Below are 12,115 nucleotides of genomic sequence, written 5' to 3' on the forward strand. Positions count from 1 at the left end.
TTTTTGTAGTAGGAAGGTATGAGCTTGCATTTGTGCAATAGTGTGTTTGGAATCATTAATCCACAAAGATCCTTACAAAATGGTGGAAGGGAAAGGGGCTGCTGTACAAAAAGGACCATTTCCTGCCCTTGCTTTCTGAAAGCCCAGGTGTTGTTTACTATTTTCCCTGAAAATAAATAAAGCTACCTGTAGGGAAAATAACATGTATTTACACTGGCCAAGAACTTTTAAGTTAGAGTTTAAATCAAGGTTTCAAAGTAAGGAAGAATAACATAGGTTAGGAGCAGCAGTGCCTAAAGGAAGTCTGGTTTTGCAGACTCCAGCCTATATTGCAGGAGAACTGTCGCCTCTGAGATCATGGGTAGCATTTGGAAATGTTACCTTTTCATTTCAGTTATTTAACTGTAAGGAGCAAAAATTAATAGCAAAATCTTAACAATCTAAGGAAAGAAAGACAGGCTCAAAGGTGAGATTTTATTTGTATTTGTTACTTATTCACAACCCGAAGTGTGATAAAACTGATAAAAACAGCCTAGAATGTTAGTTCACATCACTAAATTCAATTCACATTTGTATTAATAAAATACTGAAAGGAAAATGACAACACTGCAGGTTCAGGAAAACAGGGTGGCTACTATGACTGGAAATCTACACCATCTTAACCGGTCACAAGTGATCACTTGTTTCACATTTATTATTTAAAAACAACACAAATTACAAAATTCCTGATACAGCCAAGTCCTCTGTGCTCATAAAATATATCTTCTGTCTTATCAAATTTCAGTAGAATGGAAAGAAAGAACTGCTGAGATATTTCATTTCAATACGTAGTACAAGAATACTGAGTACTCCCCCCAGTTGTACAGCAATGCAGCACTGTGTCTGAGTCGCACTTCTATCCAACTCACGTGAAGAATCATTTTGCAAGCTGCTCTGCAAGTGCATCACTATGATCAGAACAAACCTCCACTCATGTATTAGTCAGTGCCGTCATCAAGTTGTGGCCTAAATTCTGCCCTGTGTGCACACTGACCTCAGATAACACAGCACAAAATAAAGCAAAATTGAGCTCTGTATTTAAGGCAAAGATGATCAGATCCAACAAACTGAGATGCGTACCCTCAGCTGCCACCACTAAATAGGAGCTGCTCACTGTTATGCAGAGATTGGTTATACTTGGTATGATAAATCTTCAGTATCGATACAAAGGCAGCACAGTGCCACCCGACCATAGAAACAACCGTCCCAGATCAAAAAGTCATATGCAGATTGAACAGCAGTGAAATAGCCAGTAGCTTGCATGCAAACATCATGTTAGACTGTTAATTCTTGGGAATAAAACTGTTAACTGTGTCAACACAGGTGAGATATCTTGTATGTCTTCTGTTTATTTTTATTTTTTTCCATTTCACATACCCTTTTCCTCCCTCTTTGTTATTTTTAAGAACAGGTGGGGTCACACAGAACAAAGGAGCATTAACAAATGTTTAGACCTGGAATTACAGACTTCTGTTACAAAGATTAAAACTGCAATCTGTTAAAGAATGAATTCTTCCTCTTCCTAACACGCTTTTCAAAGCCTCCCAAGGTGAAGCAGCAGCCCAACAGCAGTCCAGAAGAAAAAACCATTTCAATACTGCACTGAAAAAAACCCATGAATCATTTTAAGAGAAAACAGGAACTGCCAAAGCAGACTGTATGTCAGCAGCTCTACCACGGGGAAGAGAAAAAGAATGAATATAGACGGCATAGTACCTAAACAGCCATTGAAACTGTTTTAACTGCCAAATGCTACAGAAATGCAATGTTCGAGGCAGGAAATACATTCAGAATAATGGTAGCTTTGGGTAAGTGTGCTACAGGAAACGGGAAGCAATCTCTCGTGGCTATACATATACAAATCAACAAACAAAAAACTTATTTACAAGCATTTGTACCTACAGGCATAAGCACCAAGTTTAATACTTGTGAAATGCATCTGACTGCTAGATCTAGACCGACAAAGTTCCATTCTTTAGTGTTAATACTGTTACCTTTTCTACACTGGAATAACCCTATTGTTTCAATCAGGTCTATCCTGAAACTTCTGTGTCTAGTTGGCCCTGATTGTGGAAATGAAAAGCTGTACAGGTGTTTTATTTTGCAACATGGGCACACATTCACAACCTACCTAAGACTTCCCAGCACCCTACCCAACAAGCTGCCAGCACCCTACAGCTATCACTGTTACAAACTTATCCAGTTTGCTCACCAACAGGTTAATTTTGGATCAAGGGGATTCATTCTTCAAAGTATGCATTTCATTATCTGCTACATTTTTAAGATTAAAAAAAAGAGGTTAGGTTGTATAAAATCAAGTCTGTATGCAAAAATCTAAGCCCAGTAGTGTTTAAAAATAGACTAAGAAGGTATTTAGTTACTGTCTACTGCATTTTAACATGGGCATAATTAGCATCTAATAAAAAGCTGAAAGTTGTAGGTTTATGGAACAACGCTTCACCCAGTTATATAGTTAACCAACCCCAAAGACTAACAAGCAGACCAATTCACAAGTACCTACGTTGTTTACATAATTAAAGGAATACGATGCAAAGTCAAAAAAATATATTTTATCCTTCAAAAAATCAGGAAAGTAAAACAAAATGCTGGTTCTGTAACAGTGCAACAACTGCAGCATGTTTTGCACGCAGCACATGATTTGCTACATTTAGTGGCACTTAAGTATTATGCGGTAAATACTGAAAGTAAGACAAGTTTCTGATCTGCATAAGCATAATCACATTATTACCAGAGTTGCTAAGCTACAGCATTCTGAATAATATCAATTCAATTTTAGCATTTCAATCACTAGCCTTGATACACGCCAACATCCTGCTTTACATCTTGCTACCAAAGCAATCACTGAAGCCAAGTATTTCGTGAACTTGCCACCGTGCTCAGACCAGGTTCAATCTGACCAATCATTCTCATCAAATTCTGAATCATCATCAGAATCGCTGTACTCCACAGCAATGCGTCTGGAAAGGATGGTTGCCACATCATTCCCAACAGGTTCTCGCTTTGCTTCTTGTTCGCGTTGCTCTTGCACCTTTTTCAGCTGTATTCCTGTAGAGATTAAGTTTGCCAGATTAAGTTTGCAAATTTCTTTCCTTTCTTACTTCACATTTTCAAATAGAAAATCAAAGAAACTGTTGAATTAAAGCACCTTCCTGAGCAAAGAAGAGACAAAGTCCAGAAAAAAATAGGCAGACTGGAATTCATTCTCAAGACTTGAGTTCTTCTAGACTTATCATAGAATAGCTTCGGTTGGAAGAGACCTTAAAGATCGTCTAATTCCAACCTCCCTGCCACGGGCAGGGTTACCAACCACTAAATCAGGCTGCACAGGGTCCCATCCAACTGGCCCTGAACACCTGCAGGGATGGGGTCTCCACAGCTTCTCTGAGCAGCTGCACCATGACCTCACCATCCTCTGAGTAAAGAATTTCTTCCCAACACCTAACCTAAATCTCCCCTCTTCTAGTTTAAAACCATCCCCCCTTGTGCTATCTTATCTGCCCATACAAGAAGCCTGTCTCCCTCCTGTTTGTAAGTTCCGTTCAGGTACTGGATTGAGGTGTCTTTGGAGCCTTCTCTTCTCCAGGCTGAACAACACAGTGATAACATATTAAACCTAAATATTCAAGACTGTATGTATCCTTTTGATACAAAAAGTTTTCACAAGTGCTTTTGGAAACAGCAGCAGAAATACTCTACAGTGTAAACAAAGTCAGGTGTAGCTTTTAGTCACCAGTTAAAAATCACTGGGCTGAAATTTGGTGTTGGATACCTCAGTTCTGATTAGAACCAAAAGATCTACATACTTCTAATGGAACATTCTACATAATATTTATGTAAATACAGTTTTTGTTTTATTATGTACACATGAATACTAGCATGCATTTAGCAAAGCTTCAAGATCTTGAATCTGTTTGTAAAAAGTAATGCTCCAAAGTCATGACGACTAAGGTTAGAGTACGTGCGTGGTAACTGTGGTAAACCAATCTTCTCAAAGAAATTCTGCCTAGTGGGGAACAGAAGCCATGAACTTGGATCACTGGAAAATACAGTGCTTTCATTGGAGTTAAAAAATAAATAAATAGAAATGGTTAAAATGGGAAAGTGTCCATACCCATCCGAATGGCAGCCAGGAGATCACTTCGCGCATCACTTACTGGTGGCTGGGTAAGTTCGTGGCGCTTTGCCTCAGCAGCTGGAGGAACATGCATGGGGGAGGAAGAGAGGGAGGAAGCTGCAGCAGGGGGACCTGGCGGGGGTGGAGGGGGGCCAGGAGGAGGAGGAGCAGTGACAACAAGCCCGCTAGGAGGAGGAGGATGAGCGGATACGTATACAGAGCCTGTCACCAGTCCAGAATGGGAAGGTGGTCCAGGAAGCTGAAGGGGACTAACAAATGCTGTTTGTGCTGATGGAATCATAGGGGGAGGAGGAGGAGGGGGAGGGCCTGCAGGATTGTAATAATCCACCATCTGAGCTGGAAGCATCCTATATAAAACAAAATAAAAACATTAAGTACATCAGAAGTTAGGACTTACAGAACCACCACCCCTCAAACTGTTCTCATCCAACCTCAGCTAAAACAAAAAATTGATAGAACTGTAAAATTGTGAGTTAAATATGCAAACAATTATAAAACATGTAAATTGCCACACATTGATAATACTCTGTTAAAGCAGAAGGGCACCTCCTTTCAGAAGTCCACAAAAAAAAAAGAAGGGAGTTTATATTATTACTCTTACCTAATTAACTATGCACCTACATGTGCTCCTAAACATCTGTGAGAACATTACGTACAGTACTGCTGTACTGCTGTAAATCAGAATGGATCAAGAAAACTGCAGACTACTAATATCACTTCCATAGAAGGTAGCGTTAGAACAAATACTAGGAGATAAGAGATAAGCCATGGAGGATAATGGAAAGCAGGACTGGGCAGCTTCACCCAATGGTCTATCACGCATCTCATGTGCTTCTTTAGTCATGTTTATCAACTTAAATATAATTCAATTAGATTGATAAATGTGATGCATACTTTAAAGAAGAACAGGGAAAAGCTACTTTGTTGAAACGTAATTAATGAAAATGTTATAACAGAAAAAAATGGGAAATTTATACATGTGTTATGGTGAAGATCTAGATACAGAAGACAGGAGCAAATGACATCCAGTGATACATGCCAATGAATGACAATTCTAATACACTGCCAACAGTCATGTATCTGGGAACTAACCACAGGTATTTCTGCTATGAACTGGAAATAACAGAAAAAGCAGGTTGGAGCAATCAATCAGAGCAAAAATGAATAATCTACAGCATGATAGCACCATTAATTGGGCAAATGCTATCCCAGGATGCATCAACCGAAGCTGAAAAAGTTTGGCTGGCTTAGCTTAAAATGACCCAGAGAAGAGCGAACACAAATTAACTGAGGTTGTTGGAAGTTTTAGGCTACTAAAGCAAAAAGATGTTGGCAAAAGAAAAAAATAGGTGTAGACTCGTTAGAAAGTAGGTGATCTCTTTCTATCAGAGAGTCAGTACGTGAAAACCAAGCTTTCTTCACAACGTATTCAGGCAAAATATTTACACAGGCATTTGATAAATTCATAAACTGAATAATGGAGATGTCTGTGGCAGCAGGGAACTTGATCCTGAGTCTGATAAGATCCCTTCTAGTTCAGTCACCAGTTCCTTTATAAATCATTTCAGTGATGCAATACAAAGACTCGTGTCTATCACATTCACCAATACCTTTTCTGCACCTCTCCTGGATTTTAACACATCATACAAATTATATTCTAACTGTCCTAACTACCTTCTGCTATAAAGGAAACTGTCCCCTTCTTAATATTATATTAGGGATTATGTATTACAAACATATTGATTTCATCACAATCTATACAGAATTCATTATTTCTGCCTTCACTATTTATTTCTTTGCTCAAATTCAGCTCATACATAAGAATAACATCAAACTTGCCCTGCTCTCTGCAGTGAGATAACTAAGGCACTTGGGACCATTTGTACCCATATTACACTGATGGCTATGAAAAACACGTGACCCTTTAGCTTTGTTAAGAATTCACTGGAGTAAGTCAGGAGTTTTACCCATATTCTGCTGGTACCACAGGTACTGAGCTATGCTGGCCATCTGCAGGCTGGGGAGGAGGTGGAGGCGGCTGCTGAGGTCTGTTTAAAGTAGCGTGTCGCGCTGTGGTAGAAGGTGGTCTGTATTCGTGCTCATGGCTTTGGGATACACCCACGTACTGTGAACCATCTCCTGTTCCATAGGAAGGCATTGCTATCTGCTGATGGAGGGAATGATTCGGAGTGGCAGGATAAGAATAATCTGTAACATCAGATGCATGGGACCTAAAATTAAAGTAAATGGATGCAGAAGAACAGATGATGCAAGTTTAACAGCGTTATCTAAACAGCTCACAAGAAAACCTAAAAAGAACGCAATCAGGATTATTTTTCCTGCAGTGGGACTCCCTAACTATCAAGCACCATTCTCAGCTAAGACATTAAGTAACAGAGACTTCAAAAAAGAAAAGGAATTTTCTTCAGGTTTTACTATTGTTTAGTAGCAGCGAGGAAGCACGCTGTTTATGTCAATGATTTTGACAGTCCTCTGTTTGAAGTGATGTTACTTATCAGTTTGGCCTTACGTTAACAACAGCAGCAGAAAAAGGAAAGCAATAATGCAAGCACTCAAATATGCAGAAGATGATGCTTTACCAAAGCAGAGAGAACAAATTTCAAAAGTTAGGAAATGCTTTTTCTTTGCCCAAATAATTTTGTTGCAAAGGCTTAGAGAAGCTGGGAAATATAAATATTAGTTGAGCAGAGAGTTCATAAAGATACAAAGTCCAGGGTGCTCTCTCAAACAAGCCCAAGAGAGGGAGCAAAAGAATCCCTTCGTCCCATTACTGCACAGAGCTGTATCGTATTAGTAATGAACAATGGTGCAGCCCGGCTTTTAGTGAACGCAGTAAACTGATGCACTTATCTGTAAGACTGGAAGCAAGGTAAGCAACAAAAAGCCAGGGCTTTGAGTAAAGCAAAATGACAAACCCTTTGGGCATTTTGTCCTCTTTCATGCTTCCTGCCTGCTCCATTTTCTTTGCGTCACTCATGAACTCAATGCCCATTTTCCTTCTCTCCCACTCTTCTTTTCTTGTTCTTACTTTTCTCACATTAACTTGCTGGTTTCTGTTTGGATTCAGCTTGTGTTTCTCTCTCTGAAGTATAATAAGTATAACAAATTAATTGTAAATTGCCACAGTTTGGACACTTGGATATCAACCTTTAACGTGCAATTTTTGCAGTTAGCAAGCTAAGTCAAATACGAACTTTTTTTTTAAAACCTCAGAATTAGAAAAAAAAATACAGAGATGAATACAAATAAGGTCCTAAAGAAGTGTAACACACCGCTCATACAGTAGCTGTCAGCATAAGAACCTCTCTGAAGCCAGCAACTATTTCTGAATGCATCATGCCTTTAGGATTTAGTTCCCACAAGTGAGACTACCCCCAGGATCAAGTGATCTTCCCTCCACCTCACTACTGGTCACAAAATTAAGTTTTCATGCATGTAAAATAGATTCCAGGATTTAATTGCTAATATTTGCTTCACTGAAATTGCAAGTTCTTCCCTTCGTAAGTACTTGATGTTTTATAATAAGCACAGGATAAGTTGTCCCAAAAAATCTATACCCAACATAATGATGCATCTTTACAATTTCTGCTTACAATGTCTTGCAGATTGCAACCGTTATTGATATATGCAAATAGCCGAATACATTTCAACACTGCTGGGAGATTACAGACAATGTCTATGCCAGTAATTAAATTTGAGAAACCTGGAAGCAAGGTGTTAAGGCCAGAAAAACAACTGGAAATGTGTGAAAGACAGAGCTCAAAGACGATAAAAATCCACATCTTGCACTCGGCAGATAAAAATCAATGTCATATTATCAGAGAAACCTATGGCAAGCATGGTCTTTGTGACACATAGCAGACTGGCAACCAGGAGATAACATTTTGAAGTAGGAACCATAAAAAAAACAGCTATGACTAAAAGATTTTAGAGAGTCTCTGAACATACTGTTGAAGTAGCAAGTAGCAACGTTCTTTACGTGTCTTGTTATTTAGTTTTATTATTTTTGTTATTATTTTGTTATTATTGATCCTCACCAAGGTTGAAACATTAGGCATACAAAGTTCTGAGCAGTTTGGATGTGCAACTGCTTATTTCAGCTGGACAGCAAACTGACGGTATCAGTGCACACTTCTGCAGTGGTGGTTATTTCCCCATCCTGGCCACTCAACAAATTAGTTCCATTCATTTCTAGCACTACTGCTACCAATTAACTGTGACAGAAACAAAATGGGAGAAAATCTTTTTGTGAAACCAGCTTAGTGAACAAACTCAGACTTCTGTGCACAACAGGAGAAGATAACTCCCACTGAGCTCAAAGGGAATCTCACACAATGAAAATGAGCTCTGCTGTGTACCCTAAAGCAGAGATTTTTCTTCAAAGAGATCTATTTCAAGCAATAATGTTACGTCTGGTATTGCAGTTTGTTTTATAGACAAACTAGACATGAAGAAAGAAGTACTGCCATTACCTGGTAGAATGCAATTGAACTGCTTTTGCAGCTACAACTACTTAAGATCAAATACAAAGCATAAAGCAAACACTTCTTTCATTCCAATGCAAAATTAACTATGATGACAAAATGATCATCTGACACTAAGGAAGAAAAATATCATTAATTACAGAATTTATGTTATTATCTACAAGAAGAGTTTTAAAGCACACACAGTATGTATTGTCCATTCTAGTCACTCCCAGCCTGTATAAACATCTAATTCTACTCAGTGCTTGGGAACATATAACTATGTCATAAGAAACAGCTTGGTTGTAAACAGACCTAGTATCTGGGGACAGTGATCCCTCGGAAGATGCTCCATGGTACACACTCTGAGACAACCTGTTGTCAGGTCTAAGCTCTTTGTCATACGCCATCATATTCCACTCCTGGCGTCTGTTCCTGGCTTTTCTAACCTTTTTCACCTCACGGGTGGTGCCATCTATACGCTTTTGCTCCTGATGTTCAAACAAAAGAAATAAAGCACGCAAAGAGAGAAAAAAAGGGAAAGGAAAAAAGCAGGTTAAAATGCAGTTAGAGTGCATGAAAATAAGACCAGATTTACAGATGAAGCCAAGTCTTCATACAATTTCTCTGCACTGAAAATCCCAAGAACTCCTTAAGTAATGAACCCCATGAGCAGAAAAATGCCACTTTGTCCTTCTTCTGTAGGATGCACGTCCCAGTGCGATACAGACCTACTGTTTTTGTTATTTAACATGCTCTCCCTTCATACACCTGCTAAGTTACCAACATCCCTCCTAGTTGTGCTTCATCCTCGCTTCTGATTATTCTATATAAAAATGATTATATGACACTAATTCTCTCTGCAATGTGTCAGTAATACTCAGGCCAGCGATACGTTACAGCTTGATTACTTCAGTTGGTTTAGCTTTTGAAAGCTTTCAGTATCATTTCAGGCCCAGCCAAAGTCAGTGATAGTTATCTATCACATCTCCCAGCAGTGGGACTCCATGCTTTCCCAAATCTGGAACTTCTCCATCTGCCACCTTTGACTTCTCAGCATGAATACAAAATCATATTGGTGCTTAACTATGAAAATAAGGAAGATTGAACAATCCAAATTGAAAGAGGCATGTACGTGTTACTCTTTTCCTCAACATTTACAAGGGCATTGGATTATTATTTTTTTTTTAATCAGCTAAAGAATCCGCATTTTACAATACTAACTCATAGATGGAATCTCTTTAGCCTATTTATTTATAATTTGGTATTAATCTTTTGGCTGCTAGAAAAATTCTCACTAAAGCAAGCACAATCAACAGTATTTAGACAGGAGAGAAGTAAAATGCTGATAGGGAGGCATTTTATTCTTGAGTCTCTACCTCCGAAGTACAGGGGAAAGACAAAGAGTCCCACCAAAAAGGAAAAGAAAAAAAGGTTATCTCACAGATGAACAGAAATTCCCAAAGCTGTCAAAAAGCACCCATTAAATAATTCTGAAGCAATTTCTTTGGCATTATGCAGCTAAAAAAACAAGTATTTGTTTGTCCTTGTTTTGGATCTCTGGCTTGCTCAATCATGTCTGTATCACAGACCTGCTGAGCTACATTTGCTAGCATTAACAACCACAGAAAAATCTTTATCAAATTTTCTTGACAAGACTTGCTCATTCCTGGCCCCTGTAGTGAATATATATATATTTTTTTTACTTTGATTAATGTTAAGTAAAGATTAACACTTTGGTTCCTTTTTTTTTTTTCCTGCCTAATAATTTTTTTTTAATTTTTTCCTCCCCAAACTTTTTAGCATCACTCCCTTATTTACTCAGGTTATGCAACACTTTACCTTCTCCTTAATGCTATTTCTTTACATCAACATTTTCTAATATGGGAATTGGAGCAGAAGGGAGACAGGTTCAATCGTGCTTTATTTTAAACATACAAAGTTCTTCTATTCCCCATGCTTGCTAAATGCTTTACATCTGTCTTTTTCATTTGATCACTGCAAAATTTAATTTGTTTTAATTTTGATCTTTTATCCTGATTTATTTCCCTAATTTTTGTTACCAACTCATAATGTATTTGAGAAGCACAAGCAGGCCTCCAGGTTAACTGAAAACCTGCTTCCGTGTTTTCTCTTCATAGAAAAGTAATTCCATCCTCTGAGAGTCACTACAATCCATTTCTTTTAAGTTTCTAAAGTAAATGTCAGCCTTTCGAACCATGTACAACGCTCCTTGGAAGACAATCATTTCAATACAGCTCCTGCACAAACAAGAGTGCTTACGTGACTGCTTAGACATCATCACCTATTTAATAGCCTTTTTTTTAATTTTAAGAGATCACCATGTTTTTATGAAAAAAGGTAAACAGGTGTGTGAGTTAATAAACAACAACATACACACGAGCCTTTGTTTGATTTTACTGGATCAGACTTGGATAGGTCGTTCCGGACCACCATCTATAAGTACACTAAAGCAATAAATATGCTGGAACCCCTTTTACTCAAGCTCTACTAAGCACTGCTTGTACTGATTTCTAGATTATCATCAAAAGGCATCTCTAAAACACTTGATTTTTTCAATAACAGTGAGGCAGACAAATAGCAGCAGCAGACAAAACCATATATAACTCTGGCAGAGCAGCTTTATGCTGTTCCAGGAACAGAGGATGATCTTATTAACTCTTACACACTGTGGAAATACTTTCATGTCCTGAAAAATGAGCAATAGTTCTAGGTTTAATGCATGAAACAGTTTTAGGGGACCTGAAGACTTCAGAAATAACTACAGTTAGAAACATTTTTTAATGACAATTAAGCATTATTGAGAAGAGTTACTTCCTCTTAGTTAAGTGTGATAGAAGCTGTGGTAGACAAAGAAATGCTGTAGGTTAAGCCAGCAAGCAGGTACATCATTCATCTGTTGGCAGGAAGTGCTTTCAGTCATAGAGCAAGCATATTACAGCCTTCAGAGTTACACTAATTTCAAGTTTGCAATTTGCATCAAGAGATAGCAAATGATATTTCAAGCATCTTTATAGGGAATAACAGCCTGTAACTGGAAGTAGCATCAGCAAGTAGTTTCAGTGCTTTCAAAGAAAAAGATCAATGAGCCTAGCATATTTTCCTGACTTCATAAAACTCACAGGATCACATCCATCACAAGTCATCAATGATTTCTGAAATGCAAGCATACAAACCCCAAAATGTAGAGTTCTCTAATTATCTGAATAACTAATTATTCCTAATGAAAAGCTGGGGAACATAAAAAGCAAAGTAGAACAACCTTCCTTTGGTGAACCCAATGATGAACAACTACGGTCTACAGTCTACGTCAGATCACTGTTATATGAAAGCCAAATTAATTGTACTCTTATGCACTGAAAGCTCAAAAGTAAAAAAACCACAAGCAAACAAACAAACAAACAAAAAAAACAGG

At 38.1% G+C, this 12,115-nt stretch overlaps 1 protein-coding gene across 13 annotated transcripts in view; it reads right to left on the reverse strand.

Annotated features, from left to right (window-relative positions):
• Positions 1 to 460: 460 nt before the first annotated feature.
• Positions 461 to 12,115, reverse strand: part of WASF3 (WASP family member 3) — a 64,510-nt gene continuing 52,855 nt past the window's right edge. For 8 of the 13 annotated variants that reach the window (XM_025146845.3, XM_004938779.5, XM_040704084.2 and 5 more), the window contains 4 exons: positions 8,995 to 9,170; positions 6,163 to 6,426; positions 4,172 to 4,542; positions 461 to 3,105 (listed from right to left, as the gene is read on the reverse strand). In XM_025146845.3, coding sequence (XP_025002613.1) covers positions 2,948 to 3,105; positions 4,172 to 4,542; positions 6,163 to 6,426; positions 8,995 to 9,170 — 969 coding nt within the window. In that variant the 3' untranslated portion in view covers positions 461 to 2,947. Of the gene's footprint in view, positions 3,106 to 4,171; positions 4,543 to 6,162; positions 6,427 to 7,131; positions 7,299 to 8,994; positions 9,171 to 12,115 lie in introns of all 13 variants that reach the window. The other 5 variants (XM_040704114.2, XM_040704134.2, XM_004938782.5 and 2 more) reach the window with 1 other exon arrangement.

The sequence above is a fragment of the Gallus gallus genome, chromosome 1 (genome assembly GCF_016699485.2).
Source record: "Gallus gallus isolate bGalGal1 chromosome 1, bGalGal1.mat.broiler.GRCg7b, whole genome shotgun sequence".
Lineage (NCBI taxonomy): Eukaryota > Metazoa > Chordata > Aves > Galliformes > Phasianidae > Gallus > Gallus gallus.